Here is a 21151-nt window from a genome sequence, read left to right on the forward strand (position 1 = left end):
GTATAGCACCCCTGGATGGTTAAGTCCAGTGAAAGGCAACTATGGGGTTGCGGCACTCATCTCGCTTCAGGCCAAGGGAGCCGGCATTTGTCCACAGACAGCTTTCCGGGTCATGTGGCCAGCATGACTAAACTGCTTCTGGCCCAACAGAAACACCATTTACCTTCCCACTGCAGCGGTACCTATTTATTTACTTGCACTGCTAGGTTGGCAGAAGCTGGGACAGAACAACAGGAGCTCACCCCGTTCCGGGGATTTGAACTGCCGACCTTCTGATTGGCAAGCCCAAGAGGCTCAGTGGTTTAGACCACAGCGCCACCCGCATTCACTACACCACACTGGCTCTGATGGGCCTCGGATGTTGTAGACAACAAATCCTAATAATAATAACCACCTGTTGGATCAGGCCAGTGACCCATCTAGTCCAACAGCCTGTTCTCATAGTGGCCAACCAGATGCCTGCAGAAAACCTGCAAGTGGGATTTGAGTGCAAAAGTCCTCTCCGCTCTGGCTTCCAGCAATTGGTATTCAGAAGCATTGCTGCCTCCAAAGTTTGAAGGCAGAGCATAGCTATTGTGGCTAGCAGCTATCTTCCCCACAGATTTTGCCCACCACAATTTCAGGCCCCCAGATCAGATTGTCGGTGAAAACCCAGATTGTGGAATCCTCCCCCCACCCAGGGAGCTTCTGCTGGCGCCTTCATTATACACCTTTAGACGCCAGGCAAAAAGGTTCCTCTTCAACCAGGCCTTTGGCCAATTGACATCTGATGCCCTTTCAAATGTGCTGTGGAAGGGGGGGGGGGTTGTTGGTTTTTTTGCCTTTGTTTTTCCTTTTATTACATATTTTGTTTTGTTTTTTAATATTGTGATTTTATGTTGTGAACCACCTTGAGATATCCAGGTATACGGTGGTATACAAATTTAATAAAGATGCAATGCAATAAATAAAAGTTGGGGTGTAATCTTTGACACTTCCCTTTCCATGGAGGCGCAGATTGCAGCTACAACAAAGGCGGCATTTTTTTCATCTCCGCCAAGCTAAGCAGTTGGCTCCTTACCTCTCTCACTCTGACCTAGCCACTGTGATCCACGCGACAGTCACCTCCAGACTGGATTATTGTAACTCGCTCTACGTGGGGCTGCCCTTGAGACTGACCCAGAAACTCCAGCGGGTGCAGAATGCTGCAGCGAGACTCCTTACGGGGTCTTCGCTGCGAGATCACATTCACCCAGTGCTATACCAGCTGCACTGGCTCCCGGTGGAGTACAGGATCAGGTTTAAGGTGCTGGTTTTAACCTTTAAAGCCCTATACGGCCTAGGACCCTCGTACCTACGGGACCGCCTCTCCTGGTATGCCCCACAGAGAAACTTACGGTCTTCAAATAAAAACATCTTGAAGGTCCCAGGCCACAGAGAAGTTAGGCTGGCCTCAACTAGAGCCAGGGCTTTTTCGGCCGATCTGATGGAACACTCTGTCACAAGAGACCAGGGCCCTGCGGGACTTGACATCTTTCCGCAGGGCCTGCAAGACAGAGCTGTTCCACCAGGCCTTTGGCCAGGGCACAGCCTGACTTCCTCCCTCGGCAATCTTCGCGGAGCTGTGGCCCAATGGTTGCCAGTGGCTTGAATTAATTAATTTTATAATGAATGATTTTAGAGTGTTGTTTGTGCTGTACTTTTGTACTTTTTATTGTTGTTAGCCGCCCTGAGCCCGGCTTCGGCTGGGGAGGGCGGGATATAAATAAAAATTATTATTATTATTATTATTATTATTAAAAACCCAGCAACCCATCCTCTGAAACTTAAGCAGCCCTTAGCATATGCAGATTTTTTCCCCTTTAAGCAGCTAAACCAATGCTTTGGGGTTGCCTATTCTTAGTGACTCTCCTGGAAGCTCTTGAGCACAATTTCCTGCCCCAGAAGATACCAAGGTATTCAGAAACGAGAAACACAAAAACCAACCTTCAAACCAAGGCACGTCTTCCTTGTGCACTCTCAAAGGGCCAACCACTTTCCTGTGGAGCTTTCCTTCACCCCAAAATGCTGTTTGGAAGATGGGATAAATAGTTTTAGAAGTAGGGAAGTTACGATTCCTGCAGGAACCCAACAATTGCTTATATACCAGCCTCCAGTGTCCTTCAAATGTTGGGGCTCCCCTCCCAGTTCCAGCAGCCAGCATTACCAATGGTCAGTCCTAACACATCAGAATGGCACTCAGTTGTGGAAGGCTCATGTGCACAGCAATGGTGCTACAGCAATGTAGCACAGGATTAAATTCTGTATTGCTACCTTATCCTAGATAGCTCAGCTGGTTAGAGTGTGGTGCTGATAACACCAAGGTTGCAGGTTCGATCCCTGTATGGGACAGCTGCATATTCCTGCATTGCAGGGGGTTGGACTAGATGATCCTCGGGGTCCCAACTCTACAATTCTCTGCTCTATATGATCTATCCAAAAAGTGGAAAATGGTAGTAGTGGAAATGAGAACCCATAAGAGCCTGCTGGATTAGGCCAATGGTCTAACCCAGTCCAGCCTCCTGCTCTCACAGCAGCCAACCATATATACCTTTGGGAAACACAAGGCTTCCCTTAACATATGCAATTAGTGTCATGTTTTATTATTGGTTGAAGAACTTCACTGCCAAATTTGGAGAAGGGCAAATTTCAAAGGGCAGCTGCGTTTCAGTTCAAGAATTTTTTTCTGGAAGCTGCTCACATTAAAATGCGATTTGAACTAGATTCCTAGTTGCCACAGATCAGTGTGAATGGTAAAAATTCACCACCCACCTCTTAGCTGGCTACTTGCGTTGCAATTATTGATTTGGTTTACTAGACACAAAGGCTAGCTTATGGGTACCTTTCTCGCTTCCAGGAGTGGGGGGCTCCAAAGGGCAGTAGCTGTTGCAGCACTTGCAGACATAATTCTTGGATGGTTCGTCTATGTTCTTCCAGCTAGAAGGGAACAAAATCACTACAAGTAATAGGCAGCAACTGTTAAGGGAAGCTGTTTCAATGCACAAAACTTACCAAGGCAGTGTACAGTGGTACCTCGGGTTAAGAACGTAATTCGTTCCAGAGGTTCGTTCTTAACCTGAAACTGTTCTTAACCTGAAGCATCACTTTAGCTAATGGGGCCTCCCGCTGCCACCGCGCCGCTGCTGCATGATTTCTGTTCTCATCCTGAAGCAAAGTTCTTAACCCGAGGTAATATTTCTGGGTTAGCGGAGTCTGTAACCTGAAGCGTCTGTAACCCAAGGTACCACTGTACAACCATTTAAAACATTGCAACTTCATAGGAATTGTGCATCATGCAGTAAGTTAAGCAGATATAAGAAATTCACCTTTGTATCTAGTTGTTAGTCCTGCTCAGAGTAAACACATTGAAATTAATGGCCATGATTAATTTACGTAGGTCCATTAATTTCAGTGGGTCTTAAAAACCTAATTGGATTTACAACCGATTGTCTCTTGTGTCAAATTCACCACGGCAAAGAAACCAAACAGCATGTCTTCAAAACATCTGGCCAGACAAAATAAGTGCTTAAGGATGTGATCAACAGATTTTAACTAATATCAAATTTATTCTTGCTTTTGCTTGCAAGGTATTTAAATAAATGTAGCCTGGGGGTGGGGGGAGGTCAAGCAAGGATTTGCAATAAAAGGGGCTTAGAGCTGACCTGGAGGAGATGCTGTCAAAGTAACAAGCTTTCTTGCCAAAGCTTGAGGAAGTCTCTTTGCTCCATGCTGACAGGAGGCAATGAATATAGATCTGGAAAAGGAGGGAAGTTATTTTTTTGCAGCAGATTCAAAACTGTCACAAATATTTATTTGCTAATTACATCTACTTCCCAGGAGCTCAAGGCGATATTCGTGGTTCTCCCCACCCCTCCCCATGTTGTGTTCACAAAAACCCTGTGAGGTAGGTTAGGCTGAGACTTAGCAAATGGCCCAAGGTCACCCAGTGGGCCCTAATCTGACATGAACCACTACAACTACGCTGGCCAATGAAAGTGTAAGGTAAAGGGACCCCTGACCCTTAGGTCCAGTCATGACCGACTCTGGGGTTGCGGTGCTCATCTCGCTTTACTGGCCGAGGGATCCGGCGTACAGCTTCCGGGTCATGTGGCCAGCATGACTAAGCCGCTTCTGGCAAACCAGAGCAGCGCACGGAAACGCCATTTACCTTCCCGCTGGAGCGGTACCTATTTATCTACTTGCACTTTGACGTGCTTTCGAACTGCTAGGATGGCAGGAGCAGGGACTGAGCAACGGGAGCACACCCCGTCGAAGGGATTTGAACTGCTGACCTTCTGATCGGCAAGTCCTAGGCTCTGTGGTTTAACCCACAGCACCACCCGCATCCCTAATGAAAGTGTTTGGGTGCTTTATTCAGTCTGCATCGGCGCATCCCTGCAGAGGCACCAACTCACACTTGCTCTATGAACAATATTTAAGAATTAAGGGCTTCCCCAAAGAATCCTGGAGATGGCAGCCGGAGGAAAATTACGCAAGAAAACCAGGAATTCTCTTAGCAGAACATCAACGGCATCCCAGAACACAGATAATTACTCCAGAGAGATTCCTACCTCCTCCGAGTCACCAGTTAGCAAGAAGGCAGGTATTGTGAACAGCATCGCAGAGTCTTCTCTACGGAGCCACCAGACCTTGGGGCCGTCACCGTACAGGCACCTGGCAAGTTAACCATGAAAGTGGGAAGAGTGTGATTTTGAGTGCCGGAATCATTTTTTAGGTATTGCGGGGCGGGGGGCATCTTTTTTCAGTTTTGACCCAATTTTCCACACTGAGCACAATCCAGTTTTGATGTTGCTGGATCCGATATCTGCCAAATGCGCTGTCAAAATATTGTTTTTTTGTTCAATGATGAACTCATTTTAACACACTGCCCCATTTTTGCTTTAGTGAGGGTGGGTGGAAGGGCAGCCACATTGAAACACCTTTGTTGTTGGTATTATTATTATTATTATTATTATTACTCCTACTACAGTGGTACCTCAGGTTAAGTACTTAATTCATTCCGGAGGTCTGTACTTAACCTGAAACTGTTCTTAACCTGAAGCACCACTTTAGCTAATGGGGCCTCCTGCTGATGCCGCGCCGCTGGAGCCCAATTTCTGTTCTCATCCTGAAGCAAAGTTCTTAACCTGAAGCACTATTTCTGGGTTAGGGGAGTCTGTAACCTGAAGCGTATGTAACCTGAAGCGTATGTAACCTGAGGTACCACTGTATTATTATTATTATTACTCCCTGCCCATCTGACTGGGTTGCTCCAGCCACTCTGGGCAGCTTCTGACATATATAAAACCATAATAAAACATTAAAAGACTTTCCTATACAGGGCTGCCTTCAGATGTCTTCTAAAGGTTGTGTAGCCACTTATCTCCTTGACATCTGACGGAAGGGCGTTCCACAGGGTGGGTGTCACTACCAAGAAGGCCCTCTCCATCTGTTAACAGAAGAGCACACCACTCACCCGTGTTTATCTGCGAATATGTAGACCCTCCTGAAATGGCCATGGTGTCGGGCATCCGTGCCGTAGCACTCGTCAACGAAGAGCTTGGGGGACAGGCCTGGACTCGCCTGGACTCTGGCCTCAAGGTGGATCAAAGCACCTTCAACGTACTCCCCAGGTTCAGCTGCAACACTGAGGTTTCCTGGGAGAGAAGTCGGAAATTGTGTGCGGTGCAGACTAGCCCATGCAGATGTTACATCCTGCCACACAGATAGCATCTTACACCTGCCTTCCTCAATCTGCTGCTCTCTAGACCAGTGTTTCCCAAACTTGGGTCTCTAGCTGGTTTTGGACTACAACTCCCACCATCCCTAGCTAGCAAGACCAGTGGTCAGGGATTATGGGAATTGTAGTCTGGAAGCCCAACTTTGCACAGGTAGGCAGGCAGCTGAGCCCATCCCCACTTTACTCTGGTGGAGATGGGGTCACTCCAGCAATGTCAATGGCGAGGGTGGGCTGGCGCTCCCCTGCCCGGCACATGTGCATCCTCCTCCTGGCATGCATGTGCACGCAACCCCCGGGCACCAGCAACCAATGCTATGCCACTGGCAGACCCTATCAATGGCTACTAGCTACAATGGTATCAGCCACGTGTGGATCCAGAATTGGCCTCCACAGTTACTTACGGACTCATTGTTAAAACTGTGTTTATGGAAGACAATCTTACTCGGCTACGAGTGATTGCCAAAGAGAAGAAGTAGCCCTCCAGAGGCTGGCACTAGTCCTAATCTCTAGGCATTCCAGCCGAGAATGATGGGAACTGTAGTCCAGTAACCTCTGGAAGGCACCAGTTTAGGGAAAGACTGGCTTAGACCAATGTTTCCCGCCTTCCAAGTGCCCTGCTTGCATTTGAGCATTAAGATGCTGGTACCAAGAAGGACAAAAGGGATTCGGGTGGCACTGTGGGTTAAACCACAGAGCCTAGAACTTGCTGATCAGAAGGTCGGCAATTCGAATCCCCGCGACGGGGTGAGCTCCTGTTGCTTTCGAACTGCTAGGTTGGCAGGAGCAGGAACTGAGCATGTCAAAGTGCAAGTAGATAAATAGGTACCGCTCCAGCGGAACGGTAAACGGCGTTTCCGTGCACTGCTCTGGTTCACCAGAAGCGGCTTAGTCATGCTGGCCACATGACCCGGAAGCCGTACGCCAGCTCCCTTGGCCAATAAAGTGAGATGAGCGCCACAACCCCAGAGTCAGCCACGACTGGACCTAATGGTCAGGGGTCCCTTTACCTTTAACTTTACCAAGAAGGACAATCTTTTGCTATGGCACAACTGAACCCCAAAATCAGGGTGCTAAGGGAAGCAACCATTGACTCTTGTGAGTGGGAGAGTCATTTTACCCATATCTGTCAACTTTCAGATTTGAAAACAAGGGATCAGCAGCCTCACCTGTCCCGGGGACAGTCTACGGGATATCTAACAATCCGGGATAGCAGCGGGAAGCAGTGGGAAACAGCGCTGGAAAAAAGGAATTTCCCGCAAAAAAAGGGAAGGTTGACAGCTATGATCTTACCATTCAACACTCTCAGAGAGATATTAATCTTTGCATCACTGGCCTGAGGAGCTTGCAGAAGCTGGACGCGAGGCTCTGCGCTGGCTGCCGTGGAGCGAGGAAGCGTTGGCAAAGTGGTTGCCGTGGGCTCTGTGATATCGGCATCACTGCTCCACACTAGACCCTTTGCAGCTGGAGATAGAGAGGGAGAGAAAGAGACATTAGCTGGGCTAACTCCCCATGGGCATCTCCCATCGCAAATTTTAGCCTGAAACTAAAGCCAATATGCCTTTGTTGCCAGGATTCCTGCACTGATCCTGATGCTCCCTCAAATATTTGTGACTAGGAGTGGATGGAACTGTCCATTTAGGTTTCTCTCGAGTTCTTAGTTTTTCCAGTTGCAAGTTCCACTCTCCACATTTCTACAGTTTGCATTAAAAACCCCCAAAAGGTTATCATGAGACTCTACCAGCATTTTAGTGTGAGCTTCTTCTAACCTGCCCATTTTTGTATGCAATTTTGTTTAATAATTTTAAGCAAGGTCCCCTAATGCGATGCATTTTTTTTAACGTTAGTCTCACTAATACATGCACATTTCCATGCTTCCTTTACCCTAGCCTATGCAGTTTTACTCGCGTTACTTGGCTAGCAAACTGCATCGAAAAATTCACTAAAGTCTGAATTTCAAAAGATGGCTGTGCTTTGGAAAGTTCAAATCAGATAAATTTGCCTTTAAACGTGACCTGAATTTAATTTCTTCTCCATCTCTAGTAGAGATATCCAGTTTCCATATTCAGAAAACCCTCTTCTTCCCAGAGTGGTTTGGCAAGCAATCCCTCTTCACAGGGAACTCTGGGAATTGTAATTCTGGGAGGGGAATAGGAGTCTCTTCTAATAATTTCCAGCATGCTTAAACTACAGTTCCCATGATTCTCTGGGGGAGGCCAGGCCTGTTTAAAGTGGCAGGATCGTGCAAATATTGGAGCCTATGTTTGGTCCCTTAATTTCAGTGCACCACATCCCCTTTCTGTACATTAAACAAGTCACCTCACCATGAAATACCCTATTGAAGAATCCCAGCTCTGCAGTTGTCACTTGAGGAGTGTTAGAACCCACTGTGGCTGGAGAAGCCAAGCCTTCTCCTTGGGCCAAAACTGGGATGGCTGAGGAATAAAGGAACAGAATACCTGATCAGGAATTTTAAGAACTTGACCCTCAACCCATTGCACATTCTTGGACTGCAAACACATTCGGGTCATATCTATTTTACAGAGAAGTTTGTCAAAAGAAAGTACAGTGGTACCTCGGGTTAAGAACTTAATTCGTTCTAGAGGTCTGCTCTTAACCTGAAACTGTTCTTAACCTGAAGCATCACTTTAGCTAATGGGGCCTCCCGCTGCTGCTGCACGATTTCTGTTCTCATCCTGAAGCAAAGTTCTTAACCCAAGGTAATATTTCTGGGTTAGCGGAGTCTGTAACCTGAAGCGTATGTAACCTTAAGCGTATGTAACCCGAGTTACCACTGTATTTCATAAGAAACAGCAGGATGAGAACCTCAGGACTGGTACAGGATAACTTGATCTGGAAATGCATAGCCAAAGAACTGGACTGTAGCAGGCTGCGTGCACCAAATAGCTTAATGCCATCTCTATTAATCTAACCTTGCTCAGAACGTATTTGGGCAGTAACGAAGCCTTACTTTCATTCACAGCTGAGAACATAAAGAGAGTCCACCTGCTGGATGAGGCCAATGGCCCATTAAAGCACAGCATCCTGCTCTCACAGTGGCCAAACCAGACACACGAAGGGAAGCCCCAAAAGCAGGATCCAAGCACAAGAGCACTCTCCCCACCTGTGGCTTCTAGCAGCTGATGTTCAGAAACATTACTGAGCATAAGGAAGACCCCCAGCACGCCCTCTGGAACATACCCTCCAACTTTCTCCGATGAAAATAGGGACATCCCATTTCATAATGATAATTTTATTATTTAAACCCTACACATCTGACTGGATTGCCCCAAACATTCTGGGCAGCTTCCAACATGTATAAAAACACCATAAAACAGAAAACATTAAAAAGGTGGGACATTCCAGGATCAAATCAGAAACCAGGATGGCTTCTCTAAATCAGGGACATACCTGGAAAATAGGGATACTTGGAGGGTCTGCCAGAAACTTACCCAACACTTCAATAAACACAGCCGCCCACCAGAAGCCAGTCATCATTGTCCTGAAGAAAGACAAAGAAGGAAAGAAAGGGGGGATACACAAATTCTTTCTTAAATAGGCTGAGAGAGAAAATTTAACACACCTGGGCCTTCCTTAATTGTTCCAAGTCTCCTGTTGGTCAGCAAGCCTAATTTGGTACCTGAAGTCATGAACTACAATCCATAACAGGTGCCCTGTGGAGCTGCAGACCTTAGAGGGATTTACTTCTGAGTAAACTGGTTTGGGTATACTCACATGGCATGCCTAAATTTTCAGAGGGTTCCTGATTCCAAAGCATGGGCGGTGCATATCCAATACAATACTTACAGCCTGCGCTGGTGTAGTGGTTAAAGTGTCAGACTAGGACCGGGGAGACCAGGGTTCGAATCCCCACTCAGCCATGAGGCTCCCTGAGTGGCCTAGCTCCAAGTCGCTGCCTCGCAGCCTAGCCCAGGCATAGGCAAACCCTCCAAATGTTTGGGACTACAATTCCCACCATCCCTGACCACTGGTCCTGTTAGCTAGGGGTGATGGGAATTGTAGCCCCAAACATCTGGAGGGTCGGAGTTGGCCTATGCCTGGCCTAGCCTCAGAGGGTTGTTGTGGGGAAATTAAATGGGGAGGGGCAGAACCATGTACGCCACCTGGAGCTTCGTGGAGGAAAGGGTTGAATATACAGTGGTGCCTCGCAAGACGAAATTAATCCGTTCCGCGAGAGTCTTCGTCTAGCGGTTTTTTCGTCTTGCGAAGCAACCCTATTAGCGGCTTAACGGATTAGCGCTATTAGCGGTTTAGCGGCTATTAAAGGCTTATCGGCTTATCGGATTAGCTGCTAAAAGGCTATTAAAGGCTTAGCGGCTTAGATAAAGGGGGGGAAAGCGGAAAAAAAATCTCAAGACTCGCAAGACATTTTCATCTTGCGAAGCAAGCCCATAGGGAAATTCGTCCTGCGAAGCAACTCAAAAACGGAAAACCCTTTCGTCTAGCGGGTTTTCCGTCTTGCGAGGCATTCGTCTTGCGGGGCACCACTGTAAATGCAACCAACTAACCAACCAACCAACAAACCAACCAACCAACCAACCAACCAACCAATCAATCAATCAATCAATAAACTAAGTTCTACCTAGTGGAATGAATGGATCCAAGTTTGCCATGTTCACTAATGTCAATGAGTCTGAGAGTATGACTAATGTTTAGGGAAGGTTTTAATGTTTAATAGGTTATTGTATTTTAATATTCTGTTGGAAGCCGCCCAGAGTGGCTGTAGAAACCCAGCCAGATGGGCAGGATATAAATTATTTATTATTTATTATTGTTATTATTATTATGTTGAGTACAGCCCAACATTCTTCATCGGAGAACAGCAAGGCAACAGTGCTGTGCATCATTTCTCGAGTCGTCCCATTGAGAACTCACTTGGGACTGACAGATTAGCAGGCAGCCCTAAGTAATTTAGCTTGCTTCCACTGCCGCCCCAGCTGACCCAATCACAGGGCACTTCCAGGTAACCCATTCATTCATCCTGACTCATTTGCAGGGAGGCAAGATGACATTAGGGGATGCGGGTGGCACTGTGGGTTAAACCACAGAGCCTAGGACTTGCCGATCAGAAGGTTGATGGTTCGAATCCCCCCGACGGGGTGAGCTCCTGTTGCTCGGTCCCTGCTCCTGCCAACTTAGCAGTTCGAAAGCACGTCAAAGTGCAAGTAGATAAATAGGTACCGCTCCGGCGGGAAGGTAAATGGCGTTTCCTACGCTGCTCTGGTTCGCCAGAAGCGGCTTAGTCATGCTGGCCACATGACCAGGAAGCTGTACGCCAGCTCCCTCGGCCAATAAAGCGAGATGAGCGCCGCAACCCCAGAGTCGGCCACGACTGGACCTAATGGTCAGGGGTCCCTTTACTTTTACCTTTAAGATGACATTGGGTCAAAAGGAAGTGTTTCCTCCACACGGTTTCTTGGCACTTCCTTCATCACTAGGGATGGAGGACATATTTAATAGGCATTTCAAGGCAAATCTACCCCATTTGAACTCTCTGAAACCATGCAACAATCCCTTGTCAACCACAGCTGCAGAACCTGAATCTGTCGTTATGTGATTGAATCCTACCCGGAAATAAAGTCTGGAAGTGGCCACAGGCTGCGCTTTCCTGGAATGCGTCCCTTCCTAGTAAATGGCTGTCCCCATTTTTTCCTGGGTGTTGGTGTCAGGAGTTGCTAGACCTCATTTTCCAGGGTCTCCTAGGAAAACCACCCCTAAGTTGTGGAACCTCCACAGAAGCAGGTGTTGCACCATGCCTGTATAGCTTCCTTGTACGCTGAAGGTAAAAGGGACGCAGGTGGTGCTGTGGGTTAAACCACAGAGCCTAGGACTTCCGATCAGAAGGTCGGCGGTTTGAATCCCCGCGACGGGGTGAGCTCCCGTTGCTTGGTCCCTGCTCCTGCCAACCTAGCAGTTTGAAAGCACGTCAAAGTGCAAATAGATAAATAGGTACCGCTCCGGCAGGAAGGTTAACGGTGTTTCCGTGCACTGCTGTGGTTTGCCAGAAGCGGCTTAGTCATGCTGGCCACATGACCAGCTGTACGCCGGCTCCCTCGGCCAATAAAGCAAGATGAACGCCACAAACCCAGAGTTGGTCACGAGTGGACTGGTCAGGGGTCCCTTTACCTTACACTGAAGGTGCACCTCTTTTTACCCTGACCTTTTTTTTACACCTGAGATATACATTTGAGGACCCACCTTATTCTTTTTCTTCTAGATCGTTTTAACTGATTTTAAGGTTACATGTTTTATGTTGCTGTAATAACCCTGGGTCCTTATGGCGAAGGAAGGGTGAAAAATCTAACATATTATTGTGGGTTTGGGAAGGAGATCAGTCTGGATGAAGCTCCAAACCCCAATTTTTGGTGTCCAGTACCCAGTGAAGGCTAGAATCTAGCAGAGGAAATTCCTGAACTAGTCAGACACATTTTTTAAAAAAATCGTTTTTATTTGATTTTAAAAATGTAAATTTATAACAATACCGAATATATATCCGTATATATTTCTCTGAATCTCAAGACTTCCCCCCATCCCCTCCATGGGTCCTATTGTCAACATTTTCAACTGCAAAATATTTCATAATCTCTATTTTATATTTGTCCATATTGTCCATTGTGTGTTACATTACAAGTGAAATTAAAATCCTGCCAATGTTTTCGTCTGCTTGCAGTGGTCTCCTAAATAAACTATAATTTCCCCCCATTCTTTCCTGAAGTGTTTGTCTTCTTGGTTCCTGAGCTTTTGGGTCAGTTTTGCCATTTCAGCGTAGTTTAACAGCTTAGTTTGCCATTCCTCTCTGGTAGGGTCTCTTCATTCCTTCCATCTCTGGGCTAGTAGCATCCCTGCTGCTGTTGTCACATACAAAAAAAGTATTTTCTGCTCCTTTGGGATGTCGGTACCTTAGTCAGACACATTTCTTTGTAAGGCAATGACTTTATTGGTTGGCACCCGTCTGTCTCTGGAGACAAGGAAGAGTGTGCCAGTCAAGTACCCCCATCCACATCCTAAAATAAGGATCCAGGTTACAGAAGCTAAAACCAAGTGATTGGGCCCTCCAGGCAAATGCATGGGCCTTCGCACCCTTAAGAGGACAAAAGCCAGACGATTGTATATGAGCTGAGCTGGAAGCAGGTTGGGAGTTGGAGGCCCAGAGACACGCTCTGTGCTGGATACAAAGCCAAGACTAATGGAGAAGCAAGTTATTTCTGGGTGTTAATGCTGCAAGCCCCTCCATCTTATGCTCAGGTTGCATATATGTGTAAACAAAACTGTATATCCTAAAGACAATACAGTCATACCTCGGGTTACAGCCTCTTCAGGTTGTGTTTTTTCGGGTTGTGGAGTGCTAAAACCCAGAAGTACCGGAACGGGTTACTTCCGGGTTTCAGCGTTCGTGCATACTCAGAAGCACTAAATTGTGCTTTGTGCATGCGCAGAAGCGCCAAATCGCAACCTGCGCATGCACAGACGCAGGTTGCGAACACTGCTGGTTGCGAACGTGCATCGCGCATGGATCACGTTCGCAACCCGAGCGTCCACTGTATAGTCTCCGCTGACCTTCATTCAAAGGAAACCCAACCCTGGGAAAGTTCCTGGAACCCCTAGATCAGGGGTCGGCAAGGTTTACCTCGCCTGGACCGGTTCACTCCAGAGATCCCTCTGTGCACCAGATTGCGCATGCGTGTTAGTGCCCGTGATTTCCGGTGTCTGCGTCAGCGCAGACGTGATTTCCAGCGCCGCAGAAGCATGCGGGGACTTGCCGAGTTGGATGCTCAGTTCGGGGGCGGCTTGTGGGCCAGTTAAACGACCCCCGTGGGCCGCTTGTGGCCCATGGGCCTTAGGTTGCTGACCCCTGCCCTAGATTCACTGACTGCTCAGAGATTGGGATAACGATAAGAAATAAATACCTTGTCTCTAATGTACATGTGCAAATGTTTCCTGCCACATGCATGAGTCTCAGGCTTATGCATAGGAGCCAACCGCTAGGGGGTCTTCGGGGGCCCCCGATAAAATATTTGAGAGGGCTGCCGCCCCCAAAGTCAATGAGCATTGCCATTCCAATGGTGTGTAAGATATATTAGCAACATTAAGTAAAACCACCTGCATTGTATATTTAATCAAATGCAAGTATTTGTTATTTAAACTTTAAAAGAGAGTGTCTTTTGCAGTTTTTATAGGAGGGGAAAGGAAACTAAAGGGTCCAATGACCAGGTCTCTCCCGGTAAAATCTCATTCTCACATTTCTGCCCCCTAGTTTCACAGTCCCCACCCAACCCAATATTAACCTTTAACTCGCCATTGCTTCTGATTTTTCAGTCATACTGAACTCTGTTTAGCTGCTCAGGTGCTGATGAGAGCCTTGGAAAACTCAAGAACTGAAATCGAGGAAGAACATCTGAAGAGTCAGCTGGATGAGGCCCAAGATATGGCAACCCTAGTGGTGACCCAAAAGAGAAAGAACAACTGCTTCCCACTCTTAAATCACCATCTCTAGATCTTCTGGATTAGAGAAGAGCTCTAAAACCATCATAGGCTCATTGCCTCCATATTGACAAGTTTTTCTTTTTTTAAAAGCGCTGGGTACATTAAGACACCACCATCCTGCGTTACTAAGCAAGGTTCATTTTTTTAATCAAGCATATTCTACACTGGCATTAATGCTGCCGCAGTTGTGCTCAACATTCAACAGCGCCCGAGTCATCAGGTCCCCGACTTCCCTGCGGTGTAGACAGAGTCTCTTCTGATAACCGTTGTAGAAGCAGAAGCCCAGAGACAGGACAGCCAGCACAGCCAGCTCCAGGAGAAGGGCACCCACAGCAGGCGGCATTACATTTTGTTTTCCACCTGCCGAGAGAGAGAGAGAGAGAAAGAAAAAGAGAGAACTTAGGAGTCTGCTTAATATAGAGTCAGAGAATTGGGTCCATGTAGCTCAGCACTTCCACTGACCGGCAGCAATGCTCCAGGGTTTCAGAGAGAGCATTTTTTATTTCCGTAATATTACCTAGAGATGCCAGGATTGAACCATTTGCAATAAAGGCAGGTGCTCTCCCACTGAGTTACAGCCCTTACCATCACCACCCCTCCTAGCGTTTCTGGCATGCTTTCAGCTTTTCAAAAACACCCAATTTATCTAGTGGTAAATGGCTGCCAGTTCACTTCTGGGCCCAATTCAATTAACCTTCAGGTAAACTCGTCCCAAGCCATTGAGGGCTCTACGCACTGTTCTAATAATTTTAAGGTCTCCAATATAGAATAAATATTCAGAAATGCACACATATCTAAATATATGAACCATGTGTCTGAAATAGTATGGGAGAGCAATCCTGAAGCCATTCTGACTCTCCCGATGACCTCAAATATTCCTCTGCAGTAAGGGAGGCCAACGGGGAAAGCCTTCCCATTGTCTTTTCCCTTACCAATCCTGTCTTAAGGGCGTATTTGTGTATGAATAGGGTGAGCCTGTGGCCTGGATTCAGGAACTAAAGTATTAACCATCATGAAAGAATGGCCAGGCTGCCCAGGTAATGCAATCAGTGACCATTATCAGGTATTCTGGCCGGGAGGATTTCTGCTGTAGACCGCCTCCTTCTGTGATGTATGTTTGATGTTTTAGGGGGGTGGTCTTGGGCTACAGGGTGGGCAATTTCAAAAGTCTATATAAGGGCTTGTGCACCATTGTTCAGGGTTCCTCCTCTCTCCTGCATGTGGTGAGTGGGGACTCTGTTGCAATAGTTCCTTGAATAAAGATCAGGCTTACTAGCTGCTTTGCTTCTCAATATTCTCTGGTTGGCTTTTTACTTTCTCCTACCAATAGGGAACCCACTTAAGGATTCTATATGGGCTCTGGAATACCCCATAAAGGAAAGGGAGCAGTTTTTCTTATAGCACAAACAGAGAGAGAGAGAGAGAGAGGAGGAGAGAGAGAGAGAGAGATAAGACCACCTTGGTTTTGGCCCAGTGCATATCGTTGGATGACTTACCTTACCTTTGCGACTCCTCCTGACAGCAAGAGAGCCGTTTGCATCCAGCTCTCCGTGGTCTCCATTTTGAGCCAGTTTCTGAATTGTGAAATGAGTCACCACCACGTTCGATTGCCGTGGACGGGCTTCCACAGACAGACCTGAAGAGAAGCGACGGATGCAGATTTTGGTACGACCAGTTCAATCGCTGCCCTGTCCGTTTCCAGGGATGCGTTAAACAAACAAACAATTAAAAATGTGCAGAGATACCTTCCAGATCTCTCTGGTGGCGAGACCCAGTCGCTCCACACGTCGAGTCACAGCAGCTGCACACAGAACTGGATGGATCATCTAGGAGCTCCCATCTGTGGAGAGAAGGAAAGCCGTCAACTTCTGAACTCAAGGGCTCCTTGACACTTGCTTTTGCGCCGCATTTATAGGCACAGCTGCGGGCTTTCCAGGTCTGTGACTAAGCAGGTTCTTTTTATTCCACCACTTTCATCCAGGAAAACCTGCATTTTACTGGTGAATTGACACAGGCAGCTGTTGGGTTTTCTGCTGCTTGCTGTTTGCTCCAATTCAGCAGGGGGAAAAATGTGGGTTTTCCCAGAGAAAGCAATGGGACGAAAAATGAAGAAGAAAAAGAAAAGGACCTAGAAAGTCCAGAAAACATGGAGCAAAGGAAAGTGTGGATGAGGCTTGCAAAAGTCACAGACCTCACAGTATCCACATGCATGCTGGATTTATTCTTTCACCAGGCACTAGGATGAAATGAAACTGATTTAGTCTTGCTTCCAGGCTCCGACTGCAAGCCTCATGTCTCTGGGAACTTCCTTCTGATGCAGCGTCTGCTTACATCAGGGGTTGGGGAACCCCAGGCCTCTGCCTGCCCCGGAGGCCATTCCCATCACTGGTCCTGATCCAGACCCTCTTAAAGGGGCTGGGCCCAACCGGAATGTGTCCCCGGAACTGCGATCCTGCCTCTTGCTTGCCTGGGATGGAGAGGGGTATCTGTGTGCAGAAACCTCTTTTGAATGGCTTGGAATGACAACCTCCACTCCAAAAAGGAGTTGCTCCACCCACTTTTGCCTCTGGTCCCACCCACCACTTGCATCTCCCCACCCCCTCAGAAGGCTGCATATGAAGGAATGAGGTCACTGGTGTGAATAAGGTCCTCCTGCCACTGGCTCATAGGGGATGACCTCCCAGCGATGTACCAAACTGGATTTCCACAGCAACTGCAGATTTTGCATTGAACCCTCCTTCCTTAGCAGGGCCTGATGATGAGACCACTCTGCTCTAGAAACAGGCTCTTTGCCAGCTTGTTATTTCGGAGCAAGTCATAGACGCCCATGGAACGTTTTTTAAAATTTGAAATTGAAATTGAGGGCCTGCCCATTTTGTGCGTGTGCACACACACATAGTCCAACATCCCTGGAACGACATACCCTCCAACATTTCTCCGATGAAAATAGAGACATCCCATTCCATAATGATAATTTTACTATTTATAACCCCACACATCTTACTGGGTTACCCCAGCCAGTCTGGTAAGCTTCCAACATATATAAAAACACCATAAAACATTAAGGAAACTTCCCTATACAGGATTGCCTTCGGACAGCTCGGGGGGGGGGGAATAACACCATACCCTCCAGCATTTCTCCAATGAATATACGGATATCCTAAGGAAAAGCAGGACATTCCAAGATCAAATCAGAAACCTGGACGGCTTCTCTAAATCAGGGACGTCCCTGGAAAACAGGGACACTTGGAGGGTCTGGAATGAGCCTCTCAGTATTGGTCTTACCTAGCCAAAAGGCTCACCACTCACAGATCCCTTCGGCAAAAACCTCTAACAAACAACCATTCTCCACATTCCTTACTTGTTTGTATCTCTGTGAAACGAGCAGGCCTTCCTCATGTGGTCGGCGGGTACAGCTGGGTCCCAGACTAAAACTTGGCAGTGAAGGTAAACCTGCAAGAGGAATGGATTTTGCTCCTGGTGCTCCTGGGACAGTCACACATGACCATGCTTAACTATGATTTGTTGCTGCAGAGGAGGGCAACCAAGATGCTCAAGAGAGGCTTCCTCTACCTCGGCCCTCCAGATGTTTTTGGCCTACAACTCCCATGATCCCTAGCTAGCTGGACCAGTGGTCAGGGATGATGAGAATTGTAGTCTCAAAACATCTGGAGGGCCAAGGTAGTGGAAGCCTGCTCAAGGGTCTGGAAATCGAGCCTTATGAGGAACAGTTGAAGGAGCTGAGTGTGTCTAGCCTTGAAAAGAGGAAACCGAGAGGAGATATGATAGCCATCTTCAAATGTCTGAAGGGCTGTCACATGGAAGATGGAGCAAGCTTGTTTTCTCCTGCTCTGGAGGGTAGGACTCGAACCAATGGCTTCAAGTTACAAGAAAGGAGATTCCAACTAAACATCAGGAAGAACTTTCTGGCAGCAAGAGCTGTTTGACAGAGTAACGGTCTCCCTCGAGAGGTTGTGGATTCTCCTTCCTTGGAGGTTTTAAAGCAGAGGTTGGATGGCCATCTGTCAGGGATGCTTTAGCGGAGATTACTGCATTGCAGGGGGTTAGACTAGATGACTCTTGGGGTCCCTTCCACCTCTACAATTCTATGACTCTAACTGTTACACTGCTCACTTTTAAACTGCTTAGAAGTCATTTTAGCAAGTATAAATAATTATAAAATATCTACACATGCCTTCAACACCGTGCGTGCCTGCAAAAGTTTTGAAGAGGACATCCTTCTCTTTGTTAGGCTACAGCCCCTCCAAGCAACAATGTGGTAGCATTCTGCCCGAGCACCACAGAACTAATAAAGTAGGATAAATCCACCACCTGCAGACCCCCTGCAATACTAGAACAGCCGAGAGCGGTCCCTGGCACCGCCCAAGACCAGTACTGCCATGGCTTGTGGCTTCCTCACAGGGATGTTGTATACAGCATAACCCAGGGGTCAGCAAACTTTTTCTGCAGGGGGCCAGTCCACTGTCCCTCAGACCTTGTCGGGGGCCGGACTATATTTTGGAAAAAAATATGAACGAATTCCTATGCCCCACAAATAACCCAGAGATGCATTTTAAATAAAAGCACACATTCTACATATGTACAAACACGCTGATTCCCTGACCGTCTGTGGACCGGATTTAGAAGGCAATTGGGCTGGATTTGGCCCCTGGGCCTTAGTTTGCCTACCCATGGCATAACCCCTTATTTTGAAGGGTGCTTCCATGCAGTACCAGTGAGACCCTCAAACACAGCTGCAAGCTGAGAGTCTCCTTGCACAAGCATTACCAAAAGTGGCCTATTGCATGTTGAATGCAAGAAGTTCCGGGTTCAGTCCCCACCATCAGGTTTATTAACTGCAAACACCAAAATTTGGGACCCCCTCCAAACCTGTGTCTAAGTTTCACAGTCACTTTGCGGCATTTTGCAGTGATAAGTCCGAGTTTTGCAGAACCCCACAAATGGAGTAATTGATACAAACATGGGGTTCATAGTTAACACCCCAAAAATAATATTAAAATTATTATTTATACCCCGCCCATCTGGCTAGGTTTCCTCAGCCACTCTGGGCGGCTCCCAACAGAACACTAAAAACCGAATAAAACTTCAAACATTAAAAACTTCCCTAAACAGGGCTGCCTTCATATGTCTTCTAAAAATCAGATAGTTCTTTATTTCCTTGACATCTGATGGGAGGGCGTTCCACAGGGAGGGAGCCACTACTGAGAAGGCCCTCTGCCTGGTTCCCTGTAACCTCACTTCTTGCAGTGAGGGAACCGCCAGAAGATCCTCAGATTTGGATCTCAGTGTCCGGGCTGAACAATGGGGGTGGAGACACTCCTTCAGGTATACCGGGCTGAGGCCGTTTAGGGCTTGAAAGGTCAGCACCAACACTTTGAACTGTGCTCGGAAATGTACTAGGAGCCAATGCATACGCTGTCCAAATCCCTTCAAACCAGTGCCGAAGTCTTGCAATATTTTTGCAGTGTTTTGCAGTGAAAACTCCCATGTTTTGGAGTGCCCCACAAACTGGGTAACAGCTACTCAAACCTAGGGTCATCATAGCTATCCACATCCCCAAATAAGAGCTGGGAATGCCGGGTGCTCAAAACCCTGAAGAGCCACTGCCTGTCAGCTTAATGAGCCAACGGCGTGACTCAGAATAAGGTGGCTTCCTGGGCGCGATGCAAAAGTACAGAATGTAGTACTGGGAGCGGAGTTCTGCCTCCATTCAAACAGGTTCCTAGCCCTGAGGCTACACAAAGCATGGATTAATGAGTCGACAACTGCCTGCTGAACAGCAGGTGAGAAAAATTGCAAAATCACTGCAAAATTGGAGGTTACCTCAGGAAATACTGGCGCAAGGCCTATTAAGAGTTCAGTTACTTACATCAGTATCTATTTCAACGAATTCAAAGGCTTGCAGAGAAAGATGGAGCACTTCCGGAGTCTGTCTAGGGAGGAACCGGGAATTTGCAACCCTGCTGTCAACAAGGCACCTGCCCAAAACCCAACAAGAAATATATGTTTTAAAAAGCACATCTCATTCGGAGGACAAAATGCATCCAAAGTTTTTTTTTTAGCAGATGCTACACAATTGTCTCTTGGTGCAAAAATCCAGGCGACACTGGCAGCTTTTGAAACAAAAAATAACCTGGCACTTATGTTTATTATGGATTGATGCCATTAATATCCCATCTTTTCTCCAGGGGTGGCAGGCAGAGGGCCCCCCTTGCATTTCATCCTCCAAACAACCCTGTGAGGTAGCTTATTTTATTTTTTTTCAAATTTTTTTTTATTAGTTTTCCAAATTTATAACAAGCAAATCCACAAACATAAAAAGAAAATGTCAACAAACAAACAAACATTTATCCTTACTGTAATAATTCCCCTTTTGTTAACATTGTTGGGTGACTTCGATTCCCCCTGGCTGAGTTTCCATATAAATCATTGTAGCAGTTTTCCAAAACTATTTGGTAAGCTTGGTAAGGCTGTTCCCCTTCCATCCACAGAACTCAAGCCCCCCCACAGTGCAGACTCACCCATGGTTCGCAATGACGACGTAACTCTGGGGCGATGTGCTCAGGTCTGGAGTTGTGGCAGCCACACACTCGTCCACAAAAACCTGCAAAGGCTGGTGGAAGGAACGCTGTACAGCAAACTGAATGTGGATCTGAGAGCCCAGGGGGAAGACGCTGGAGGATGAGGGAGCGCTGAAGTCCGCTGCAAAGACAGAAGAGGCAGCACTTTTAGGAGCAACGAGTGGAAACAGTTTCCTACATTCTCTTGGGGGAACCCTCTGAGGGTGGGCACATGCCAGGGGTGGGCAGAGCAAGGTGGAACAAAGGGCAAGATTCTTTCTACAGCTGCCTATATTTCCCCAGATGCAAC

At 47.1% G+C, this 21151-nt stretch overlaps 2 protein-coding genes across 5 annotated transcripts in view; one reads left to right on the plus strand and one right to left on the minus strand.

The window, feature by feature from the left end:
- CCDC157 (coiled-coil domain containing 157) overlaps window positions 1–21151 on the plus strand; it is a 129872-nt gene that overhangs the window by 103524 nt on the left and 5197 nt on the right. The gene's annotated exons all lie outside the window — the stretch shown is intronic.
- Window positions 1–21151, minus strand: part of LOC308465897 (uncharacterized protein) — a 28409-nt gene that overhangs the window by 986 nt on the left and 6272 nt on the right. For all 4 annotated transcript variants that reach the window (XM_080986276.1, XM_080986277.1, XM_080986278.1 and 1 more), the window contains 12 exons: window positions 20803–20983; window positions 20151–20259; window positions 17622–17713; window positions 16006–16100; window positions 15762–15896; window positions 8080–8190; window positions 7049–7219; window positions 5495–5675; window positions 4590–4692; window positions 3681–3772; window positions 2861–2955; window positions 1966–2046 (listed from right to left, as the gene is read on the minus strand). In XM_080986276.1, coding sequence (XP_080842402.1) covers window positions 1966–2046; window positions 2861–2955; window positions 3681–3772; window positions 4590–4692; window positions 5495–5675; window positions 7049–7219; window positions 8080–8190; window positions 15762–15896; window positions 16006–16100; window positions 17622–17713; window positions 20151–20259; window positions 20803–20983 — 1446 coding nt within the window. The remainder of the gene's footprint in view (window positions 1–1965; window positions 2047–2860; window positions 2956–3680; window positions 3773–4589; window positions 4693–5494; window positions 5676–7048; window positions 7220–8079; window positions 8191–15761; window positions 15897–16005; window positions 16101–17621; window positions 17714–20150; window positions 20260–20802; window positions 20984–21151) is intronic.

This window comes from Podarcis pityusensis, assembly GCF_964106645.2.
Source record: "Podarcis pityusensis genome assembly, chromosome: 16".
Classification (NCBI taxonomy): Eukaryota; Metazoa; Chordata; class Lepidosauria; order Squamata; family Lacertidae; genus Podarcis; species Podarcis pityusensis.